Source organism: Gymnoscopelus microlampas (genome assembly GCF_963454915.1).
Source record: "Gymnoscopelus microlampas genome assembly, chromosome: 2".
Classification (NCBI taxonomy): domain Eukaryota; kingdom Metazoa; phylum Chordata; class Actinopteri; order Myctophiformes; family Myctophidae; genus Gymnoscopelus; species Gymnoscopelus microlampas.
The window spans coordinates 22,386,809-22,411,958 of NC_139939.1; the positions used below are offsets into that span (position 1 = coordinate 22,386,809).

The 25,150-nt window shown below is 39.6% G+C and overlaps 4 protein-coding genes across 13 annotated transcripts in view; 2 read left to right on the forward strand and 2 right to left on the reverse strand.

Moving 5' to 3' along the window:
• The window catches only part of nfixa (nuclear factor I/Xa), a gene marked incomplete at its 5' end in the record, with an annotated part of 151,596 nt that extends 147,884 nt beyond the window's left edge, over window positions 1-3,712 (forward strand). For all 9 annotated transcript variants that reach the window (XM_084044367.1, XM_084044372.1, XM_084044371.1 and 6 more), the window contains one exon: window positions 1-3,712. This exon is cut by the window's left edge and continues 1,827 nt beyond it.
• A 302-nt stretch (window positions 3,713-4,014) lies between these two features.
• On the reverse strand, window positions 4,015-9,328 carry LOC311035936 (uncharacterized protein). Of its 2 annotated transcripts, none has more exons than XR_014599810.1 (4): window positions 8,468-8,674; window positions 6,494-6,664; window positions 5,775-5,903; window positions 4,015-5,655 (listed from the first exon to the last, which is right to left on the reverse strand). XR_014599810.1 is itself a non-coding variant. In XM_084044445.1 (4 exons), exons 1-4 carry the CDS (start codon window positions 9,257-9,259, stop codon window positions 5,629-5,631), a joined length of 330 nt encoding a protein of 109 aa, XP_083900571.1. In that variant the 5' UTR covers window positions 9,260-9,328; the 3' UTR covers window positions 4,015-5,628. The 2 variants fall into 2 exon arrangements, 1 of the variants encoding a protein (XP_083900571.1); XM_084044445.1 differs by lacking the exon at window positions 8,468-8,674 and adding an exon at window positions 9,257-9,328.
• A 496-nt stretch (window positions 9,329-9,824) lies between these two features.
• rnf11a (ring finger protein 11a) lies at window positions 9,825-14,111 on the forward strand. Its single transcript, XM_084074909.1, has 3 exons — window positions 9,825-10,220; window positions 10,670-10,842; window positions 11,354-14,111. Exons 1-3 carry the CDS (start codon window positions 10,122-10,124, stop codon window positions 11,523-11,525), a joined length of 444 nt encoding a protein of 147 aa, XP_083931035.1. The 5' UTR covers window positions 9,825-10,121; the 3' UTR covers window positions 11,526-14,111.
• Window positions 14,112-18,403: 4,292 nt separating this feature from the next.
• Window positions 18,404-23,229, reverse strand: hmox1b (heme oxygenase 1b). The gene is made up of 12 exons (XM_084041727.1): window positions 23,103-23,229; window positions 22,922-22,979; window positions 21,995-22,106; window positions 21,614-21,829; window positions 21,188-21,460; window positions 20,957-21,038; window positions 20,728-20,785; window positions 20,042-20,153; window positions 19,645-19,860; window positions 19,204-19,476; window positions 18,989-19,067; window positions 18,404-18,879 (listed from the first exon to the last, which is right to left on the reverse strand). Exons 2-12 carry the CDS (start codon window positions 22,969-22,971, stop codon window positions 18,752-18,754), a joined length of 1,599 nt encoding a protein of 532 aa, XP_083897853.1. The 5' UTR covers window positions 22,972-22,979; window positions 23,103-23,229; the 3' UTR covers window positions 18,404-18,751.
• Window positions 23,230-25,150: the final 1,921 nt, after the last annotated feature.

Consider the following 25,150-nt stretch of genomic DNA (forward strand, 5'->3'; position numbering starts at 1 on the left):
GGAAGCCTTTATATTTGATATTTGGTTCTCCAAACTGCCTTTGTCAATGGTTTTTCATTCACTTGAGGTTTGTCATTATAATTTGAGATATTGTTTTTTTCTATTGTAAATGTTCTTATTGAAATTGTTATTGGTATTGTTTTCATCATGACACAATAATTCAAAGAAAATGCAAAAAAAAAAGAAGAAAGAAAACAAAAGTCGACATCACAAAATAACTGGACTGCCTAGCTGTTGGTTCTATTTTGCAGGGATAGTAAACCAGGCTGAGACCCTTCACTCAGCCTCTCTAGTAAAATTAGCTATATGTACTAAAACCATATATCAAGACTATAACAATCTATTAAAGTGCCTCTGTATTCCCTTCATGCAATTAGTAGTAAACTTCAGGTTCTATTCCCACAGATGAGCTAAAGCTACAGGGAATGGTATAGCGTTGGTGCACGTGGTAACTATTGGCCTAGGACAGATCTTTATAGAGGACTGCAAACCTTTTTTTGTAAAGACACACAGAGAGAGAGAGAGAGATCTTATACATATATATTTATGATATATGCTCCTTTTTAACTTTTACTAAAAGAGCTGGTTGGCAGTCTAGTTATTTTCTGAACTCTCATTCTCCCCCCGGCCCCCCCGCCTCACTGTTACCAGTAGGATTGAACGACACACGCCAACACAATCTACAGCGCAGCATTTTAATAACCTAGAAAGATGAACATGTCACAAAGATCGACAGTAGATTTGAAGAAGAGAAAAAAAAAGTGTTTGTTTTTTTGATGGAAAGTATTATTATTGAAAAATATGTGTCGATTGAGCCACGTGCAATGCATTGGGTAGATCATTGTGTTTGTCTGTTAGAGATTTTTAAGAAAGCTAAGAGAAAAGAGAAAAAAAAAATCTATTTGTTTCAAGTCCATAAGCTCCGGGACTCTAAACTAGAGGGCCATGAGAAATCCTAGTCTTTGTAAGTTGGGGGTATTTGTTTGTTTTTATTTCCTTTATTTTCTTTTTTTAATGTTTTAAATGTGTAATCATTTGTTTATAAAAATGTGGGAGGGCTGAAGGAAAAATGTCTACACAACGTCAAAAACAAAAAAACAACCTGTATCATCAGATAAAAGAACTGGTGCTTTACAAGTACAAATACATTCAGAACTATTATAAATGGTAATGAACAAAATAACAGACCATTTAGGAAACATCATTATTCCTCTCTCTATTTGTATTCTTCTTCTTGTATTGAGTGGGAGGAGGGGTTCCTATTCCTTAAAAAGGTTGTGACACAAAAGGCATTTTGGTTCAACCCTTAAAAAAGACCTGTACTGGCAAGCCCTAAAAAAAACAAAAACAATTTTGTGATTTCTTTTTTTTTTTTTCAACAAGGAAAATTGTTTATCTCCAATAACCTTGATATGCATATACTGCATAGAATTCACCAGCGAAAACCTTCCAGGTCAAGTTTCTTATCTTTTATTTCACACACAGACACAAATACATGACAAGATCTTGCCTATATTGTGGGGAAGATGCTTCATATCCAGAGATTTTGTTGTAGTTGTTTTTTCCATAGTGATCCTTTTTTTCGGTAAGTTTCTGTAACCAGAAATGGACATGGCAACTTGAATTGGTTGTCATGTCTGGCAGATGAGACCTAGCATTGCGGGTGTATTTTGTGTCTTAGAAAAGACTCTCTCTTGGAGCAAAGCAACCAATAACATGAAGACGGGAAAGGGTAAAAGGCAGCTTTTAGAATCATGCAGGATATGAGGAGCCAGTCAGAACCATTTATGCCTAATTTATGCTCTTGTCATATGACAAAGTATACATCGGGCTTTACAACACAAGACAGCAAAGTGAGCCCCCCCTCTCCCCACACACCCCTCCCCTCCTCTGTAAATGACTCTTGAGTAGTGCTTGTGCTGTAGTGTAGTTTCCCAGCAGTTAAAGGTTGTCCCTTAAAAGTGCCTTTTGTTCACAGACTCCATTTTGTAATCCAGATTGCCCCTTCGAAATGGCTCGAGGCAACAGGTTGCCCCTGAGCGCCACAAAGGCAGCCAGAAATGCTCACACTCGGTGCTCAAGGGCAATTTCTTCCTCTCCCTTCGAAAAGAAAATCCCCTCCATCGTACCTTCCCTATATCCTCTTTTCCTTTTCAAAGCCGTATATATATAGTACAAAAGGAAACTGGTGTGAATTAGTTCTTTACTTTTTATCGATAAATGATGAAAAAAAAAAAACCTGAAAAGGCAAAAAAACTTGTTCTCGTTACGCTCTTGCTTTTATTTTCTTCCCCTTTTGTCTCCTCTGTCTTATTTCTCTCCTTAGACACTGGAGTAGTCTGTAACTGTGTCTGTCACTCTGTCTCTGTCTCGCTCTCTCTGTCTCTCTCTCTCTCTCTCTCTCTCTCTCTCTCTCTCTCGCTCTCTCTCTCTCCCACCCTCTCCACAATTGGAAGGGTCAAAAAAATAATTGCAGAAAAAAAAAACTTTTGTCTTGAGCAGAATGCAGTTAGCTCACTTGTTATTCTTGTCTGTATGCTTCACATTGTATTACCATACCCATCTCTTCAGCTTTTCCATTCAACTGCTAATGTAAGTGAACAAATTTACGCTGACGGGCTTTCGGGGGTGTGCATGGGTGGGTGAAAAGGGGACGACACGGGTTCAGGGGTTTGGGCTGAGGAGGTCTGGTGGAGGACATGAGTGGGGATAGGGAGGGCTGGATGAAAATGCTTTACCACTTGAACCCCAACATCCATATTCTGGGGGGGAAACATTAGCCAAAAATAGCAGATCTACAATCTCGATCTACAAGCTGAGAGCTTGTAGATCAGCCATTTTTGGCAATATAAATTTGGTGTAGACTAGAGGGGAAAAAACGGTCCATGTGCAGTAAGTAACTCAGGTCCGCTTTACTAAGAATGGAGGGGTTAAGTGGTAAGGAAGCTGTGGGGGGTTGTTGGAATGACGCTGCTTTGACAGTGAGTTTGTTCTTTTATTTTACCTATTTATTTTTGTTTTGTCCCCCCCTTTTTTTTCACTTTAATTTGCATTTCCTTTAATATTTGCTATCAGGGTATGCTGTTGTTTAGGCTCCCTTTGAGGAAGCCTTGGGCTGTACATGAAAAGCTATAAGCACCTTATTACCGGACTCGTCTGGCATGAGGCTGAGGAAAGGGGTTTGTGTTTTTTTTCCAGAACATACACCAGTCCCATATCTATTCAAGTCACAACTCTAGTATTATTGTAATGGTGGGTTTCATATAATGAAACCATCCAGCAGTATTAGCCATTAACAACACACCAACCAGCCAGAAAAGAGCCAGCATTAACCTGTTCCCAGATGCAGCCTCTGAGACAAATGGGTTCAGGGAAGTCCTACCACTTCACCCCTCTATCCACCTCATGCTGGGCAATCCGTGTCTCTGTTCTGTAGCTTATTTTCTCCCCCCCCCCCCCCCCCCCCCTTCTTTTTTTCTTGAGTTAGTATTATGATTAGTGGTGTAATAGGCAGCGCCTTTATTAGGCCCAGAGGTCCCCATTGCCTGTGTCTGTGTCCTCATTACAGCACCCCGTCTCTTTGTGAGTACACCCCCAGAGCTCTAGGTGAAATGCATGTGTTAATTACGGTTTCTTTTCCATAAGAAGAAAAACACAGTTTGAGAAGAGCAGCGCCTGATTGAATAAAAAGGATGTTCTTGACTGTACCGTCTTGCTGTGCCCTGTCATCTTTCTGCTTACGAAATGAACCACTTTAGCCATGTTCAAAAGCTTTTCAAAAATAGTCGATCTACAAGTTGTGAGCTTATAGATCAGCTATTTTTGAAATAATGTTCAACTATTTGGAAACTTAAATATTTTGACATTCCCAAAATAGGGACACCAGGGTGAGTAGTTAAGAATTGTATCCTGTCCTTTGAATTAATGGTACTCCTAGAACAGATTCCTTTATGAATTGTTTGTAAATAACAACTTACAGTTCTTGTAAGTTGTTAGAAATGAGAAGTCTACAAGTTAAAAAATATACTTTTATTGAATTGTCAAGTTATATAATTTACATACTGTAGAACATAACTCATAACTGACATGTTTTGGCATCTAGCCTTCTTCTGGGTATTACAGTTGTTTCATATTCTTACAGTGAGTGTATTAAAATGTATTTTACCAACAAAACACACTCCAGGTAATGGCAGATATCACCACATTCTTGAAAAATAAAATATTGACGCCATTAAAGTGCACAAGTCTGCAAAAGCTTGGTCACACAAAGAAGACAGCAGCTGCAGACTATGAACTAATTAATTCATAAAGCATTTTATTCATCCAACAATATTTTCATTATCTTAAAGTGGCTAACAAAGTCTGGATCCTTTGATCTTGTATACATATTATCTTCCACCCAAAATTATTATCAATACGTTATTATTAATTATAAATACAATATTAAACAAATTAAATGGAGTATCATTTTAGCTACAATCAGACAGCGCTAGAAAATATTGTGGAGCTCTTGCATAGTTTTAGAAGACACTTGCGACATATTGTACAACGTTATAGTACGCCATCCAACTTCACAGAAAGTTAGCCGACAACTGGAATAGATAAATTATCATAAGGCAATTCCAGTGATATCGATCCAGTTTTGAAATATGAATTTCATGTTCAATTGAGTCAAAGCTGCACTGACTAACAGTACAAGAACAGATCGTTTTCTGATGTCAGCATACACAGTTTACTCTGAGGCTGTTTCTGTGCTAGTGTTGATAAAAACCAGGTTGACATTTTCATAGAATATTGTTTGAGTTGAAGTGCTGTTTTTTTCAAGTACTGTATATTACCAAGAAAAGTAAGATTAGAGATGGGCCTGGCCTGTAATTGCTTAGAGTAGAGGCATCAAGGTTCAGTGTTTTTTTCCCCTTATGATTTAGAGCAGCCAATTATTTGGCCCTTTTTTCTCCTAATTTAGTTGTTATGCCAATTATTTCTTCTTATTGCTTGTCACTGCTGTTGTACCCTACTGGCTCACCTGCCAGTGAGGAGCCCCCACCGGCACAATGTAGCAGCGCCTCTGCCCTACTCCTCCTGTTCCACATTCCCCCGCTGCACCACCCCAGCCCATAGGAGTACATGCAGTGACAAAAGATGACCCTTTTTCACATCACAAGTCGGACACAGACACAATATGTACAAAAATAATAATAATAATTAACTGAACAGTTTTAGTTAAAGGAAGATTCTTCAACAAAATCAACAAAGGGACTCCAAGCTAAAATAAAGTTGTTGCGGGCTCTACACACTCTATATAGAGTTTCTCAAGAGGTAGGAAAGACAATACTTATTTTAGCCATTGCGAGAAAGAGGGTGCTTTATCGGACTTCCAATTTAAGAGAATCAGTCTACGAGCTAATAAGGAGGCAAATGCCAAAGCGTTTGCTTGTATATACTTGGTTATATGACGAATAGCGAATAGCTGATCTTGAAGCCCACAACGCGTAGCTAGCTATTAGGGAAAAAGGCAGTACATCAACAGTTGTCCTTTGACGGCATATTCAGCAATGAGAAGAGTGATTGATAGCATGATTTGATTTGATTGATTCATCCACTGGCCCATGGTCCTTGTCACTCAAATCAGCTGTTCTGGCCTGGCCAGCCACCCTGAAACACAGGCGAGGCAAACAACAACATTTGAACCAACTGTTGTGACCTTAAAGCTGGAGTCAGCCTTAGCCCTCACCTGAGGGCTAAGGCTTTACAGTGAAAAAGCCTTACTGTACCTGGTTGCCATTTTGTGTCTGTGGTGCCGGGTCAGTTTCCTGGACAGGAGGACAGGCTTTCTCATCAGAAGTGGAGGGATGGTTGGGGACAGGATGGCCCTGTGGTGGAGGTGCTGGCAGATCTGGAGCCTGTTAAAATGTTTGTTTAGTTTAATACTTCCTCAGGTTTCAAGGTTGTAGACCAGTGGTTCTTTGTCTCTCATTAAATGTTTTGATGAATTGAGTACAAAGCCCAAATGGAAACAAATGGAAACAAGCCATAGGCTTTCTTGGGTTTAAAATCCTCTTAGCAGACCTTGTATTGAACTGTTCCTGTGCTTTTTTTTTGCAAACTGCTAATAAAGTATTCAATCAATCAATCAATCAATCAATCAATCAATCAAACAAACAAACAAACAAACAAACATAGGCCACAGGCTCCCATTTGAAAAGATGTTGTGCCAGGGACCCCCATAAGAGAAGATTTGTTTTAAAAATGTGAAAATATATTTGATTTATTAATTAGATGTATATTTATTTACATTTTAATGACAACATCTTTCAAAAAATAGGCAAAGTACAAAACAGTGGTTTAACTTGTTATTTCTATGCTAAATTAACACATGTTGCTGGGAGACACCTGGGAACCCCCTCAAGGACACTGTGGGGGTCCCCGGACCCCACTTTGAGAACCCCTGAGTAGACATGGGGAAGATGGTGTGGTGGACTGTGGATAGTACCTGTGTGCCATATGGTGGCTCAGCTGAAGAAGGAAGTCCAGTCTCCTGGACTGGGTAGTTCTCATTGTAAAAGAATGGCATGGCAGCTGGTGCTGGGACTGGAGGTGGAGGTTGGGTGTTGGATAAAATGAGTGAAGGGAGGGGTGGTGGAGGAGGTGGGGGGGCTGTAGCCTGGATGGAAGAAGATCACAATGTTTTATTATAACGTGCAAGTACAGTCAGTGGTGGTACTCACATGTTTTACTTCAGTAAAAGTATCAATACTGCAATGTAGAAATATCCTCTGTTACAAGTAAATGTCAGGAATTCAAAATTTGCTTGAGTAAAAGTACAAAGGTATTGGTATCAAAATGTACTTAAAGTACCAAAAGTAGAAAGTACTCATTATGCAGAATTTCACAAATTTTCAAATGTATACAAATATTTTGAAAATAGCAGATCTGAGTCAATATCACCATAAGGTACATTTGGGACTTAGCTTTTTTTTTTTTTTTAACTGTGATTTTCCATTTAACTTTTTACTCATTGTATTAAGTGGATGTTGTACAGTTAGAAATGCATGTTGGTCAAGCTACCACACTTTTTATGAATTAACTGTAATATATGTCAACAGTAAAATATGTCCACCCTGTCAGGGAAAATGCAAAGGGTGGACAATGACAGGGTGGTTTTAGGATTTAATTGGCACATGCTGGACCTTCTGTTAGCAACTTAGCTCAGTTAGCAAGGTGACTCTATACTTTTTAACAGATATATTTCAAATTTCAGAAAAGTTTTTATATTCATTGATATTTCAGTATGACAGAGTGGACATGCTAAGCTTGACAACATACAACTACACACATAAACTATGAAAAATACAATATATATAAGTGTAAATATGTACTGGCAACTTGCCATAGCTTCAGCCTCCATTGAAGTAAGACAGGAAGAAGACAACAAGGGAACTTAAACTTAAGTACGTTTCTTAAAGGGCCAGTTTACCCCCAAATGACAGGGTGGACAGCAATGTCAGGGACACACAAAAATGTTCAATATGATTATAAAAACAGACTATATCATATTATTTAAAATCAAAATGACTTGTTTTATCAAATAAGGTGTTGTGGACAATCAAACTATGTAAAAAGAAAAAGAAAAATCAAAAAATTAACCACTTATTAGACACACTGTAGTTAGCAGAGTGGTGTGTGGGACATGCCAAAACCATATACATCCAATGTTACAGATCTGTATAAAATGAAGGAAACACATTTCCAGAGACTCATCATTGTACTGATAAGTGTGTAAATGTTTGGCCATTCATAATAAGACCTCAGAGTTTCATTATTTTGTTACATTTTCATGATATTTGAGTGATTGTGGTGAGGTCACCCAAATGTACTTTATGGTGATATTGACTCATCTACAAGCTCACAATGGGTCGCATGCGACCCATTGTGAGCTTGTAAATCGGCTATTTTCAAATGGCTGAAATGTATATAATGCTGAAGTGGGTAATGTATGTTTTGTAATAATAATTTAAAAAAATCAAGAAAAATAAATACAAGTAAAAGTATAATATTTGCCTCTGAGATGTAGTGGAGTAGAAGTAAAAGTACTGAAAATGGAAATACTCAAGTAAAACAATACAATACCTACAAATGTGACTTAAGTACAGTATACTTGAGTAAATGTACGTAGTTACTTAACACTACTGAGTACAGCTGCAGCAACATTGCAGACAGTGAAAGATCTCACTGAGCATTCTTCTTGTTGTCCACTTTACAGTGTTGAAATATCGTTGCATTACTGCCACCTTCTGGGGCACATGTTACATTACATTACACCAATCGCTTTCTTAGTAAGTATTGGGAAAAAATCACACCCTGTGTGAAGGTAGCGGCGCCTTTGATACATTTTGTCATCGATATGTGTTTATGTGTTTATAGCCATGTGTCACGTGAAGCTTGACCAATCACTTTGTTGACGCACCTGACCAATCAGAACGTTGACGTACGCACACGGACAAAGTCAGGTATAGAGCAGGATCCGCTCGCGCCGCTAAAAAAAATGTTTACACACATCTTCTCTTCTGGGGGTCCCTGGCTGGCACAACATGTTTTCAGATGGGGGTCCAAGGCCAAATATATATCAATTTGGGGGTCCTTGACACGAACAAGTTTGAGAACTATTATAACTGTGAGGGAAGTGAGTTGAAGATGATGAGTCATACTGATATTTAAGACAGTTTAACTGTCTTAAATATCATGACTCATCATCTTCAACTCACTTCCCTCGGCTCCCTTTTGGCACCCAATAATACTACTGCATAGTAAGTGTCACTTGCCGAACTGAATTGATCTTCAAACAACAAAGCCTCGATCTTTTTATTTTATTTCGGCGGTGACACTGGCGATTAAACAAAACACAGTTCCATAAGAAATAAAAAATAGATTCCTCTTCCTGAATCCTGAATCTTGACTGGTTAAGGTCACCCTTGTGTGTTCTGTTATAAGTCGACTGTAAACATAAATATTCTTATTATAAGCAATGTGTACAGCAGCCTGCCTGGGTGATTATTTGTCGTTAACTTAACTGTACATTCCAGCTTTTAAAAGATCCACATAAACAGGTATAATGAATCATGAATAAGCCTGAGTTACAACTTTGTTGGTGTCTGTCTCACACCGAACATAATATATCTGACTGATCTACAAGCGTGAGCTTCGGTGCGAGACGTCATGCGTAGCAAAGTATAAAAGTCAGCCATTATTCTCTCACCATTATTGGACTTTCAAGACTTTCTCAATTCTAATCGATAAATCCATTCATTCGAACAGTACATGATAAGTGTTGCCAGATTGTGTGAGAGAAATAATCGACCAGGTCTAGAAACAAGCCCAAAAGAAGCATGCGCACTTTATAAACCGATATCTATATTTGAAAATAGCCGATCGACAAGCTCAAAACGCGTCACGCTTTGACGCGTTGTAAGCTTGTAGATCTGCTATTTTCGAAAACACTTGCGATTAAATGTGGAATATTTGGAATATTTCTTTAAATATTCTAACAACACAAATGCTCCCTGGGCACAACACATTTTCATGAAAATATTGTAGAACCACTGGTTTAAATAATAATTATTTAACCTAAATAAGCAAGTACTAAATAAGCATGTACACTTTAGAAACAAGCCCGAAAAAAACGCAACTAACAATATTTACAAGCAACTTTACAGGAAAAACAAGCCCAAAGTCGCTTATAATAAGCGGACATGGCAACACTGCTAACGAAGTCTTGCACGAAGAAAAAACAACATCCTATAATGACGATGACGTCACTTCCGGGCTGGACTTTTGTAAACAAAGCCAAACAAAGTAACACAGACAGAGCAGAGCTGCTGCTATTAGTTTTTTATTCCTGTTTAAAAGTCTGAAATGTCTGTGTTTTCACAATGCATTCAGCCAGCAGCAGCTCTCAACACTTCATTCGTCTAGTGTAGTGACTTGTAGGCGTTATTATCTGCTTTTAGATGTCCTGTTAAAGGACTGAACTAGTGTGCTAAGCTAAACTAAAGAGAGTTAAGTAACGTCGCCTCGTTTCAACAGAGAGCCACAAGCACACTAAGGATCCATTGTTCACTTCAATGGGGAACTGTCTGTCTTCTCAAGGTGCAGATGACCTGTCTCTCCTCAACGAGGAGGGCTCCAGTCTACCTGGAGAACCACCACCTCCTTACTACCAGGTACTCAACTGTTTCACTGTAAAAGTATTAATACCCAGTGGTGGGAAAAGTACTCAATTTTTTTTACTTAAGTAAAAGTATCAATACTGCAGTGCAGAAATACTCTGTTGCAAGTAAAAGTCCCAACATTTACTTGAGTAACAGTACAAAAGTATTCGTACCAAAATGTACTTAAAGTACCAAAAGTAAAAGTATATATTATAAATCTATAATTTAACTAAACTAAAGTTTTCAAATAATTGTAGTGGAGTAAAAGTACACCTTTGTAGATGTAATGGTGTAGAAAAAAACCCTCAGAATTATACTTAAGTACAGTATTTGAGTACAAGTACTTAGATATTTGTACAACAAAGTATACAATACAGACTTAACGGAGCAGCCCTTCCAGGTCAACCTGTATTGTGACAATAAAGTAGAGTTGAGTTAATTGAGTTGACTCCATTTCCCAGGAGCACACTGTGCCTGTTCCAGTGTACCACCCCACCCCGGGAGAGAGCCGCCTGGCCAGCCAGCTGACCGAGGAGGAGCAGATCCGTATCGCCCAGCGTATCGGCCTCACACAGCATCTGCCCCGAGGCATCTTTGACCCGGGTTCTGAGCCCTCTGACAAAAAAGTCAAAGAGTGAGTACTAACCATTATGTATTAACATGAAATATTAACAGGAGCAAGAGTAGATCCTAAATGTTTTACTACAGTGCACAGTAAAATCCTGAGTGTTCTTGTTGCATTTGAACACACTTAAGAGTGTTAAAATGCAACCAAACTCAGAGTTTACACAAATAGATAAATGAACACAGGCCTTTTCTGTGTATGTTTGATATGATATATTATGCTAAGTGAATCTAATTCCAAAATGTCAACCCAGTGAGGTCATTTCATTTATTTTCTGTTTATTCCTGTGGTTCTCAAACATTTTCATCTCAAGGACTCCCAAATTGATTTGTATTTATTTGGCCGCGGACCCACATTAGGGAAGATTTTGTGCCACAGACATAACCACTGATTTATTCGATTAATTCTAGTTAATCTTGTCATTCTGTTCTTTTCAAAATTTCACTGAATGCGCTTGAAATAAAGTCTTTTAAGGTGATTAAGTGAACCGAAAATATGTAATTTGCGTCTCTGTCTCTAGGTGCGTGATCTGCATGATGGATTTCGAGTATGGCGACCCCATTCGGTTCCTGCCCTGTCTTCATATCTACCATGTGGACTGCATTGACCCCTGGCTGTTGCGCTCCTTCACGTGCCCCTCCTGCATGGAGCCTGTAGACGCAGCCCTGCTGTCCTCGTATGAAACCAACTGAGCCGCCCCTCGTGGATGTTCTAGCCTAGAAATCAAATGCACCTTACTAGCCCACGTTGTCCTGCTTTACACTGGTAGTCAAGGTGAGGTGCGGTTATACAAAATGTGGGGACAGTGTGTTGGGATAAACACAAATCCTGAAATCAAATGTCCCGCAGTACCTTCGATGCGAAATGGGCCTTTTTGGGGTCTTTGGATTTTTGCCTTTTACAGTAGGAGAGTGCCAAATAATAATCTTAATATTATATGGAAAGCTATACAATTACTGAGTTCACTTTTTAATGATTGAGTCACTTTTTGTAGGGTCATGAAATGAATGTGACCACTTTCATATACTTACACCAGCACTCATACTGCTTCTAGACATAATGTGCAATATGTAAAAATGGTAGAGAAAGTGCAAGGAGAGCTTATATACGAGTGGTCAAGTGATATGGTGATCCTTGATGTGACCAGACCACAAATGCATCACTGTTGATCATCACAACTGCCTGAGCAGAAGGCAGTGGGCGATGACTGTCCTCTAGCCTTGAATCTCTAAACTACAGGGCTAATACTGGAATGCAATTGCCAAATACAAGGGTAATAATATGAATAGAGCTTCCTTTTTTCTTTTTAAGGAAGATATGAAATTAGGTTGTCTTCATCTTAATATTTACAGCACCATCGTCAAAATGATCTCATGGTTCTTAAGAGATTTTAGATTTGTTTGTGGTTTTATTAGGTGTTTGCCTGCAGTGTGCTCCTACGTTGCTTTTATAACGTAAGGTGGCTGGCTTTACATAGTATAGACCTAAACCTTTGCTTTGCCTATATAGTCGCGCTTTCTTCTGCACCATTGTATGTTATCTCTGTACATGTCTTTCTTTCTTGTTTCTGTTTACTGTCAGTGACATTTACAAAAATGCTGTGCAATCCTCTTCAAGCACCTTGGGATACGCTTCATCAAGACACTCTGTAGCTCTGTTGGTGCAGTTGATGATGATGTGTGAGTGGGTGAGTATGAGAGAGATGTTAGGAGAAAGTGATGTTGAACCTTGCTAGAAATTGGGTTGTATAGCGTCTTATCGAGTCCATGCACAGAACAAATGACACATGGTTCAGCCAAAGCTAGACACATTTATATATTGTCAGAATCCACTTGTGTTTTGTATTTGTTAGTATTAAAAGTATGATTTTAGACCTGTTTCACCATACAATGATGGAAGTTAAGTTCCTTTATCACAGAGCACAGAAGCAACAGATACAGATTGGTAATATTTAGACTTACAGTATATCATGTAAGGTGAGATTCTACCAAAGTTCAACACCACTTTAAGATTACATTTTAATCCCCTCTGAGTTTGTGTGCATCTACAGTAACTTGTAGCTATTTTGGTCAGAAATAGTGTGAAGGGTTCAGGTTCAGGTTTATTTGTCATATGTACAGATACAGAGTATAAATACAATGAAAATTATTTTGCTCAGAGCATTCTCAGTCTTACATACACAGGACATAGACAAACATCTATAGTGCAAAGAAAAAGACAAAAACACAAAGAAAAAAAGTGCAAGTGAAGTGACAATACAGTGCAAAACAGTTCAAGGTCAGCTGTTCAGCAGCCTGACTGCCTGGGGGAAGAAACTGTTACTGAGACGGGTGGTGCGAGATTTGATGCTCTGGTAGCGTTTTTTGGAAGGGAGTTGTTTGAACAGGGTATTTGCGGGATGGCCGGTGTCTTTAATGATGTTGTGGGCTTTTTTCATACAACGAGTGGTGTAGATGTTGTGGAGACTGGGTAGTTCTGTGCTGCCGATGATTTTAGCTGCTGTTTTAACGGTCCTCTGCAACCTGTTGCAGTCCTGAGCGGTCGTGTTACCGTACCACACTGTGATACAGCCAGTTAAGACATCGATAAAAGTTCACTAGTCCTTTTGTACTTAAGCCAAAATTTTTAAGGCGCCTCAGAAAGTACAGTCACTGCTGCGCCTTCTTGAGGATGTACTCGGTATTGGGATGCTCCTTCCATTCCGACATCTCGCCACTCCGACTAGTGGCTTCTGCGTGCGGTTAGGGTTAGGGTTAGGTATAGGGTTTGTTAACGTCGGAAAGGCGACATGTCGGAAAGGCGAAATGCACCCCTCGGTATTGAGTGACCATGTGAACGTGTCTGTGATGTGTATGCCCAGGAATTTAAAGTTATCAACTATTTCGACAGATGACCCTTTGATGGAAATGGGGGTGTGGATACCTTTGGACTTCCTAAAGTCTACAATGATTTCTTTGGTCTTATTGGTGTTAAGTGAGAGGTTGTTGTTATCGCGCCATAGAGTTAGATCTTCTATCTCCCTCCCATAGGCCCTCTCATCACCGTCGGTTATTAAACCGATCACTGTGGTATCATCCGCAAATTTAATTATGCTGTTATTCCCGCATCTGGCGACACAATCAAACGTAAACAAACTGTACAACAGAGGACTGAGGCAGCAGCCTTGGGGCGCAGCGGTTCTGGTGAGAATTGTGGATGAGCAGCTCTCTCCTATGCGTACACACTGGGGCCTGCCTGTCAGAAAATCAAATAGCCAATTACAGATGGAGCTGCCCACACCAAGGACACTGAGTTTCAACACTAATTGAAACTCAGTGGCCTTGGTGTGGGCAGCTCCATCTGTAATTGGCTATTTGATTTTCTGACAGGCAGGCCCTGAAGGGATGGCCTGGTAAACCCTCCCTCCGGAAATCTCATTTGATTTCCGGAGGGAGGGTTTACCAGGCTACTGAAGGGAGATATTGCCTCCAGTTTTGTATTTATGGCCTGCCTAAAACAGGTTGCAATTCTCCGGGGATCCTCAGACCAGAAAAATCTATATTTTTTTGCCTTTTGAATGAGCAGAGCTGTTGCTGACTGAATGTGTAGTACAAACTAACATTGCTGGAGTGTTGCTGTAGTACTAGAATGGAGTTATGGTGGGTGGAAACTGGAAATTTGACTGTATAATAATATAAGTTGTTTCAATGGTGTTTTATTTGAACCTGGACAGTATTTGAAAATGAAATAGTATAAATTACAGTTCAGAAGGCCATTATGTTTGACTCCGGCTGCTGTGCCTTTTTAGGTGGAAGTACAATGAAGTACAATCATTTCTATATACGTGACATTATGTTTGTGTTTGTTTTCGTGGTTCTCATGGTGGAGATGGATAATGTGATGCTGATTTGTCTCTCATCTGAAGGAATAGGCCTTTTAATGAACAGGTTTGTTCTGACTGCTGTTACTACAATCTTCATTTTAAGATCTCTATTCTCTTTTATTTTCTAATGGGTGCAACTATGGCACAGCTGTTAGGAAAACAAACCACAATAAAAGTGGTTACCAAATTCAGTATGTGTGATGTGTTGTATGTTCTCAATCAAAGAATATGGATTTGGGACATTATATTTAATCTATGCTGCACTGGAATTTTCTGAATTGTAAAGAGCCAGACATTTTTGTTTAGACGACAGTTTAGATAACAGCATTATTGTTTTAAAAGGGCGAGGACTGAAAAAACGGACCATACAAATACTGGAACAAGCTGCCACACAGTCTGGTGCGTGTACCTTGTATCTAACTATGCTGTACATTGTTAAATAGGAGTTTGGGGATTATGTGATGAGGAAACTGAAAGGATAAAGCAGACCAGGAGAAATCTAAGACCCATGTGGTAGGTAAGTAGAACCTTTAAAACCAGGAGACAGAACCAAAACACTATACACAAATTTAAGACATCCTTGTTCGTTCATTTACGGAATACTTGTTCTGTACAGTTGTATTGTGGATTTTATTATTTAAAGCAAAAATGTTCAGGCCAAGGACCCCTTAGTTCATGGGTTTTCAACTGGTGGTCGGTGGACCACTGGTGGTCCGTGAAGGTATTGCATGTGGTCCATGACCATGCATTTAGTAATGTAGGAAAGTGAAGATTTGTATTATATTTTATTTTATCGACTACTAGTTGAGAAATAGTATGATGTATGATGACGCATCAATGTTGTCAGTTACTTGGAAGTCGGATGTCAAGAACTTCCACAGAAATGAGAGTTCGATTTTCAAGGGAAACTACCGGTTTACCTGGTTGAGTCATCATTTGTAGGAATGTGCCCATATCAATCCCATGTGCTTGCTCATATATATGTTGCAATGAACCAGTTAACATGAATTTAATATGGAAGGTTAAGAGAACAGAATAAGGGCAACCATGGGAAAGGAATGGATCAGTGGTTATCAATCTTTTCTGAGCTCTGGACCACTGGTATATCTCAGTTAAATAATGACTGTTAAGGGCTTGATTTAATTCACCTCGAATTAACTAATTAAATTAAGGCCTTAAAGGAGAATTTTGGTAAGTTTTTCTTACCTTTTCTATGACGTTATGATATCTTAGGATGAATGGTACAGTAGAAAAACTTCATAACTCGATCCCGGGTCCGCCACAGCTTAACACGTGCGCGGATAGGCCTTGCGTTAGATCGCATATTTTAATAGCTTTTTTCTTTTCTTTTTTGAGATCTTACGTTCATAGTGACAGAACTCTGTCAAAAAAAAAAAAAAAAAACAGAAGTCGCGCTAGACGAGATTTCAATCTCGAGATTTCAATCTCGAGATTTCAATCTCGTCTAGCGAGACTTAGGTTTTTTTTTATTTTATTTTTTTGCATAGTGTTCTGTCACTATGAACGTCAAATCTCAAAAAAAGCTTAAAATATGCGATCTAACGCAAGGCCTTTCCGCGCACGTTCTAAGCTGTGGTGGACCCGGGATCGAGTCTACTGTACTAATCATCCTAAGATATCATAACGTCATAGAAAAGGTAAGAAAAACTTACTCCAAAATTCTCCTTTAACAGTCATTATTTAATTTCAAGCTTTTTCCCCCACACCACGCCCATATCCCTCCTCTCAACACAACAGTGGTCCCCAGGTTGATTCTCACTCAGGGTGGTGGTCCCTGGTTCATAATCAGTTGAAAACCCATGCCTTAGCTGAAAGAAAGATGAAGTAGGGACCCCCCACTACATATTGTATAAAATTGTGTTGCAGATTAAACTTTTTCATAGATTTCATAGCTAGCTTCATAGACTTGTTTGTCAGCACTACTATCATCAGTGCTGTATAGCTCTCTGTTGGATTCAAGCTAATGTGTATTTTCAGACATTCAACCTTAAACCCTTTATACTTAGTAAACCTTTTTGATTTGATTTATTAGACGTCATGGTCAAAAACATGCTTCTCACAGAAACATCAAGGATAAAACAATAAAATCAGTGACTTATTTCCATTGTGGTCCTTGGTCTGAGACACACAAAACAAAACATAACATAAAACAGGCAATGCAACAATAATGAAAACACTACAACTATAATGCTAAACACTGATTACGGCATAAATAAAAGTGTCCATGCTATTCTGCAGCGTTTTCTAAGAGCCATGCTTTGACCTTTTGTTTGAAAAGAAGACGACTGCTGATGCTCTTTATTGCCGGGGGTAGCGAGTCCATATCTAAATCTGAGCATTTTCCAATGTTTCACAGTTTTGAACTTGGGCAAGTACAGGTCTGCAAAGCTGGCTCTGGTTCGGTGGGAATGAAATTTGCCACTCTTCTTAAAAAGATTAAGGTACACTGCTGTTGCAGTTGTTATACACAGTATGTTCCAAGTTCAGCTGTAATTGAACTGTCCTAGCTGCCAGAGGGAGCCCAGCCAGCCCAACTGCCAGTGCAGTAAATGTTGTTTTCCAACATGTTCCCTCGCAGATAGCCCCAAGACGACCCTGAGAAGCCTATTTTGAGAAACCTGCTACTTCTCTTTTAGGGCTTTGGTTAGGTCTCCGTACCATGAGCCAATAGCCTAGTCAAAACAACATGCAACTAGTGAGTTTGCTAAATAAAGGAAGACTGGCTGAATCCAGAAATGGAGCTTTCCTGGCTAAGAATTTGGTTCTGCTATTCACCTTGCTCATGGTCCTTGGTGCCATAGTTTCACCACCCTGGCTACGATCTAGCAAGCAACCAAGGTAGCTGACAGAGGATTTAGCAGGAAAGGTCAGGCCACCAAGAACAATGGGTGTGGCCAGTTTGTGCAACCTGGGCTGAGAACCAAATAAGATGTATTCAGTTTTGGCCATATGAAGGGATAACTTGTTGTGGCATGCAACTTTAACAACCTCATCTGAGGCTAGGATGGCTGAATCGGCCGCATATAAAAACAAATTAACAGAACAAGCAGGTTGTAGATCGCTGATAAAAAATAAATAATTTGGGTCTGCTCTTTTCCCCTCTACACACCAAATCTACAGAGCTTGTAGATCAGCTATTTACGCCGAATGCTTCACCCAGAATAGGGATGCAAGGGTTCAAGTGGTTAATGTAAAAGAAAAAAAGTTCCTTTTACAAAGATATGGCGGCCCCCCTGTAGTAACTCTGAGGACCCCCTAAGGGTCTCGACCTCCTGTTGAAGAACCCTGATTTAAAGACTATTTATGTATTAACATTTTAAACAACATTTATGACAAACTCCTGTACTCTTTTCTGGGGCAATGAAGTACATTTGAGGTGTTTTTGAGTAACATGAAAAACTGTACTGGCCACATGATGGCGATAGAGTACCTTTGAGAACTGAAACATTTTAATCTGTGGCAGCAATACAAGTATGTCATACCATAGAGGTATAAAGGTGTATACCAATGGCAAGAGTCCTGTATTGTACCTATTTCCCATACATTATCCTGTAGTAGTGTAAACCTTTCTTGCAGAAAACTTATTTCAAGTTTCTCAAATTCTTTATCATGCCTTGCTCTGCAAATGTGGAATATTTGAGACAGGTACATGCTGAGAATTCACGAAACAAAATACATTGTCTGGTCTTCTTTCATATAAACCTTTTTATATTAAAACATGAACATATTTACACAAATGGATATTTGTCATCCAAAATATTGCACATAGAATACTATGCAAAACGTTTGCATATCCTTATTACAGTGATCATTTCTCACATGAATGCAGGCTACAGATGCACTGCATAGTCAACATCAAATCAATGTACAGGATTTTGTATATATACACAACAGTAAAAAAACATATTGCATTATTAAAAGACAGCAATATAATATATTGCTAATATTAGTGCATTCATTTGGCTTTCAATGTACTATAATAATACTGCTGTGTTTTCAGGACGGACCAATAGAATTATTGGTAGTTGAATTTCGCTATAATGCATACATGCCCATGCTGACCGTAGCCAGGGCTAGAAAGAGACCAACGGCCAGTCTAAAGACATGTGAGGCCTTCATCATGATAATCGGCATCTGGAGTGTCTTAGCCATCATTTGATCTCCTGAGAAAATATGAAGAAGTAAAATATGAGACAAAAATAAATGATATTATGTATAATACAATAAATAAAGTATATTAATATTTCTGTGTATGACCATCCCGTGTCTTACCATTGGCCAGTTTGGACTGTGTTGTGTGACTCTGGCTGACATTCTGCGTGACACTCAACATCTGTACGTCATCAAAGACCTGCAAAACAAAGACAGTCATTTGTAAGCCACTTACGGTTGTGTTCCTCAACATACATTCATGTGCAGAAAAATCTTTGTCATCAAATCATCATCAGATCTGTCCACCTCTCTCCCCAGTCTTCATCCATGCTTACCTGGATGTTAAACTCAAAGGCTCTGACAGCCTCCTCCAGAACTCCGTTCCTCTCCTCCTCTGTCAGTTCTATGCTGTTCATCCTGCTGCGATAGAGCTGTTTGAACAGATTGGCGCTCGACACACCAGGGAAGGAGAAGAATGACAGGCCATCGCCGTTCTTCAGGCCCAGGGACTTCTGGGTGATTCGGCCCAAGATCTGTCCTCCCGACAGGTCACCTAGGTATCGTGTGTAGGAATGGGCGACCAGGAATTCAGGGTTTTCTTTGCCAATCTGTGTAGGGGAAACCAAGAGAGTTGGTTCAAGGTTCAAGCGTGTTTATTGTCACATACACTACAGCTGCTGGTAGCACCATTGCAGGCAGTGAAATAAATTGAGAAACATTATCAAAGCAATACATATAAGATTTAAACAAAATAATAATTAAAAAAAGTCACATGCCTGTCTTAATCGGTGGGCATATCTTTTAGTGGCTGCAGGAATAACAATCTTCTCTCTCCAGTCTTGGCCATAGAAGTGTTCCAGGTCTTTCTCAACGGACTCCAGTCTGGCCAGCTCAGCGGGGAAGTAAATGGGTGCGACACTGGGGTGGTTGGAGTTCGAGTCTAGTGCTTCTTCCAAGGCCTGGTAGATCTCATACAGGGAACACAGGAGGAGCTGAGGAACAACGGTAAGAGAGGATCCGGGGGAGTCAGTGTCAGAAGTATTTATGCATATTCAGTTCAGGTAACAAAGCCAACATTTTGGACCCGCAAAGCTCTCTAGTCAAGTTCACGCGTGTGTGTGTGTGTGTGTGTGTGTGTGTGTGTGTGTGTGTGTGTGTGGTCAGGTGTTTTACCTTATACTGTTCCATGGTGACTTGTCCCCTCTGGTAACTCAGCATCAGTTCTGTGTTCTCTGCCCTGACGTGACTGTCTTTGGTCACCGCCTTGATTTGTTCCGACAGATCGCTAAAAGTAGAAGTGGAAAATGCTCAACAATGATCTACCCAACATGTCATGTTTTACAGTATACTAATGAGACACTGCAAGCGGTCCGATCACAGTGTTCTTATGGTAATCATGTACAATCATTGACAGAAACAGTCGACTAAGTGAGGGAGGTCGTCAGAGACGCACAGAGCAAGTACAGTAGCCTACAGTAAAGTGACCCATTTACTCCAGGGTACAATCTGTGCACAGATAAGACTTTTACACTCCTAAGTAAAATTAGCACTTAATGATTTTCCTGTCAGCAGTGTATGGTAATCTGAGCAAAATTACCTGCACAACTAATACAAATATTATATGTTCAGAGAGAAAATTAAGCGCACAAACACATACACTTTTAAATGTTAGGCATTCATGCACATAGTTACTGTACGTGCAGCAATGCAGGCAGTAACTTAGTAACTCATAGAAATGAACCACTTGTTGAATTATGAATGCATAACTCTGAGTCATATGGTATGTCATAATATGCAATGATAAATGGCAGGAGGGGAGAATATAGAAGCAGAATAAAATCACAGCAGTTCATTCCTACCAGTCTCTCAGCTGTTCTGGTGCTGCCGGAGCCCTCTTCTCTGCCTCCATATCTGTATCTATGAGAGAGCACAGATACAAATGCATTTTTACAATCCATTCAACAATTATTGTAAAAATCATACAACAGATTGTCATCAATTGGGCAAGAAAGAAGCACTTCAGTACTCGCTGAGTTACGAATGTAAATGTTTCAAATGCATAACAATGTCATAGTTCATATGTCTTACCATTGGCCAGTTTGGACTGTGTTGTGTGACTCTGGCTGTCCTTCTGCGTGACACTCAACATCTTCTGTAGGTCATCAAAGACCTGCAAAACAAAAACAAGAACAGTCATTGTAAGCCACTTGTGTTTTTTGTTCTCTACTGTATATACATTCATGTGCAGAAAAATCTTTGTCATCAAATCATCATCATCAAATCTGTCCACCTCTCTCCCCAGTCTTCATCCATCCTTACCTGGATGTTAAACTCAAAGGCTTTGACAGCCTCCTCCAGAACTCCATTCCTCTCCTCCTCTGTCAGTTCTATGCTGTTCATCCTGCTGCGATAGAGCTGTTTGAACAGATTAGCGCTCGACACACCAGGGAAGGAGAAGAATGACAGGCCATCGCCGTTCTTCAGGCCCAGGGACTTCTGGGTGATTCGGCCCAAGATCTGTCCTCCCGACAGGTCACCTAGGTATCGTGTGTAGGAATGGGCGACCAGGAATTCAGGATTTTCTTTGCCAATCTGTGTAGGGGAGACCAAGAGAGTTGATTCAAGGTTCAAGCGTGTTTATCGACATACACTACAGCTGTTAGCACAATTGCAGGCAGTGAAATTAAGAAGAAGAATCAAAACCAAAAAAATGCAGCAACAATACAAATAAAATAAGTCACATGCCTGTCTTAATCTGCTGGCATATCTCTTAGTGGCTGCAGGAATAACAATCTTCTCTCTCCAGTCTTGGCCATAGAAGTGTTCCAGGTCTTTCTCAACGGACTCCAGTCTGGCCAGCTCAGCGGGGAAGTAAATGGGTGCGACACTGGGGTGGTTGGAGTTTGTGTCTAGTGCTTCTTCCAAGGCCTGGTAGATCTCATGCAGGGAACACAGGAGGAGCTGAGGAACAACGGTGAGAGACGATCCGGGGGAGAGAGGGAGTCATGGTCAGGTCTCTTTTTACATTTATTTGTTTATGCATATCGGGTTCGTGTAACAAAACACTTTGGACCTGTGAAGACCTCTAGGGTGTGTGTGTGTGTGTGTGTGTGTGTGGCGTTTTACCTTATACTGTGCCATGGTGACTTGTCCCCTCTGGTAACTCAGCATCAGTTCTGTGTTCTCTGCCCTGACGTGACTGTCTTTGGTCACCGCCTTGATTTGTTCTGACAGATCGCTAAAAGTAGAAATGGAAACTGCTCAGTAAGGATCCACCCAACATGTCATGTTTACAGTATGCCAATCTGGGAACCCATCATGTAAAAAATAAATACAAAAATAAATGTATGGTTTGGAAAATGGCTGGGCATAATGTAAACTCTACATTATTCCCAGCCATTTTCCAAATAATACATTTATTTGATAATGATGTACCGTGCATGTCATGTATACTTTACATTGTAAAGTGTACATGATTTGAACATGCATGATACATCATTATCAAACCTAATTTATAGTAATAGCACCACAGGAGCTCTAAATCTGTCTTGAGAAATGAACACTACACTAATGACTAATGAGACATTGCATGCTGTCTGATCACAGTGTTCTTGTGGTACACATGCCCAACCATTGACAGAAACAGTGGAGTTAGAGAGGGAGGTGTCAGAGATGCATTGAGCAGGTACAGTAAGGTAACCTATTTGCTCCAGGGTACAATCTGTACATGGATATAATGTACTACTGATGTTCATTTTTGTAGCAGTGTATGTGAGCAAAATGACCTGTCATGTGTTAAGAGAAAAAATGTAGAACTTTTGCATGCTAGGTATTAATGCACAGTTACTGTACATGCAGAAATGCATGGAATAACTTTAACTTGTTGAATCATTAATATATAAATCTAAGTCATACGTATGGTATATCATAATATGCAATGATAAATGGTATATCAGAATATGCAATGATAAATGGTAGATCATAATATGCAATGATAAATGGCACAAGAGGACAATGCAGAAGCAGAATAAAATCACAGCAGTTCATTCCTACCAGTCTGACAGCTCCACAGCTGCTGCTGGAGCTCTGTTCTCTACCTCCATATCTGTATCTATGAGAGAGCACAGATGCAAACAATTTCAACAATTATTGTAAACATCATAAAACAGATTGTAATCAATTGGGGAAAAAATAAGCACTTCAGTATGAGTTATAATTTGATAGTTTCACTCACCAGTTATCAGGGTCCTAGTGTTTCTTTTTGAGACTTCTTTCTCTCTGGATGTCAGTACAGTTAGTGCTTTGTGTGGTTGCACTGTGTTTTCGCCCTGTTTTATACCAGTCCCCTCTTGTCTCCTCCTTCTTTGCTGGCCAGCGGAAAACAGGAAGGGGCCTAGCTGACTCAAAATCTCTCTTTGGAACACCACAGGGGGAGGGACCTCGGCTAAACATGACATGGCAACTTGGGGTAACAAACAGCACTAGGAAAGGGATTGCAGTTTACATGACTCAGCAACTATGGGAAGCGCTTGGAGTATGAGAGGGAGGAGCTGTAGGGCTTAACATGATGAAGCTACTTTAGGAATGCAGTCAGAAAAGGAGTACAGGGGAGGGCTTAGTGTTAACCATGACTCTGGAATTCCATGGTTTAACAGGGCAAGAGGAGGGACTAGCTCTTAACATGACTTGGAATTCCATAGTTGAACAGGGCAACTTGGGCAAGAGGAGGGACTAGCTCTTAACATGACTCTACAATATTCTGAAACTGGAGACGTATCAACATTGAAACGTTGAGTCATGGTACTGAGGAGGAACATCACATGACTGTGTGAGAACTTAATGTTAAACACAAACGCAGTTACAGTTTGTTGTAACTTTATGTTAAAGCATTACTGAATCCATAGAAAATCCACCCAAAGAAACCCATCGACCGCATGAAACAATGTACACATGTTTTATGAAAGAACAGTGGCTGTTCTGTTCTTTCCCCCCAGGGGAATTAATCAAGGTAATCTTCGTCTTATCTTCTTCTTCTTTTCACTGTCACTGATACAGTATATAGCTATGACATATTTCACAATATACCTGTTCTATACTATGTTACAAGTGCAAAGTCTAAGTGCAATATAAGTCTTAATGTTTTTACCAATCAGTCATATATTTTCATGTTTAATTTAAATCCAAGTTAGGTCATCTTAAACCTATACATAAACAATGCTGAGATGTCATGTGCAGTTTAAGTTCAGGTGACCTACAATTTAGCAATTTACATTTCTTTATGTGATACTTTTCCTTTATATTGAAGTGTATATTTTAGTGAAATGGATCAATAACTTCATTACAACACCAACAATCTGTGGATCGATCCTGTTTTGTTGTGGGGCCAGAAAACATTTGTCCAAGGACATTTTGCATGCAACCTTAATAGTGCCAAATGGAGCAAATAGCTTGGATGTTGGCTAGTGTAAATGATAAAATTTGTTTGCAGTCTTGCAAAAGTGTGTTGAAGTATGCAACGTTTGCCAAAAAGATCATAGATCATAAAAGAAAAACTAGGACTTTGCCAGCTGGTGATAAGACGGATATGTATCACTTTAATTCCTACCAAAGTTCAGAAGTGTGACTAGAATGAGGTTAATGGCGAGTGAGCAAGAGAGAGACGAGAGTGAACAAGAGAGAGAGAGTGAGCAAGAGAGAGTGAGAGTGAGATGTGCTTGCGTTTTGGAGGGAGTTTGTCCCCCGGTACCATGGTTTACAATGGTACTAGTTATTGACTGATTTACAATAGGTTTTTCACATACATAGAATTTGGATCATATGAAAACTATTCACACTAAAAAAAATGTTTTTAAATGGTGCCACATGACATGTGAAAATCTGTTGGCTCTTTTGTCATTTAGTTCGAACATCTCTTCTTCTGTTCCACTGGGGAATGACGGTTACTACACTGTGACAGTATTCATTTGGTGGAGTCTCAGGGCCTTACCCCTTATGCCTAAACCTTTTTGGGATGTTTCACTATTTTGAAAAACAGGCTATTTGAACTATTTTAATTTGTTTTTCAAAATAGTAAAAAATGCCAAAAAGGTTTAGGTATAAACGGTAAAGCGACGTGCAAGATAGGGCCCTGGTCAGTCTACAATGCCTGGAGTGGTGGTCACCTTGGGATTGTGTAGCCTAGTTGGTTTGTAGACAGATGCCATTGTCTATATAAGAAACTACAATGACACTATATCTAAGATTGTTTTTTAACTATTAGCCATTGTTTTTACATGTGTTTCT

Bases quoted from the DNA above. Each gene is read 5' to 3' on its own strand.
- LOC311035936 (XM_084044445.1), bottom strand. The intron at 5,904-6,493 runs GTACTATCCACA...ACATTTTAACAG, and splicing joins AGCCACCATATGGCACACAG to GCTCCAGATCTGCCAGCACC. The intron at 5,656-5,774 runs GTACAGTAAGGC...CCTGTGTTTCAG, and splicing joins AGACACAAAATGGCAACCAG to GGTGGCTGGCCAGGCCAGAA.
- rnf11a (XM_084074909.1), top strand. From the start codon at position 10,122: ATGGGGAACTGTCTGTCTTCTCAAGGTGCAGATGACCTGTCTCTCCTC. The intron at 10,221-10,669 runs GTACTCAACTGT...TCCATTTCCCAG, and splicing joins CACCACCTCCTTACTACCAG to GAGCACACTGTGCCTGTTCC. The intron at 10,843-11,353 runs GTGAGTACTAAC...CTCTGTCTCTAG, and splicing joins TCTGACAAAAAAGTCAAAGA to GTGCGTGATCTGCATGATGG.
- hmox1b (XM_084041727.1), bottom strand. From the start codon at position 22,971: ATGGAGGTAGAGAACAGAGCTCCAGCAGCAGCTGTGGAGCTGTCAGAC. The intron at 21,039-21,187 runs GTAAGGATGGAT...TTTGTTTTGCAG, and splicing joins CCTTTGAGTTTAACATCCAG to GTCTTTGATGACCTACAGAA. The intron at 18,880-18,988 runs GTAAGACACGGG...ATATTTTCTCAG, and splicing joins ACAGTCCAAACTGGCCAATG to GAGATCAAATGATGGCTAAG.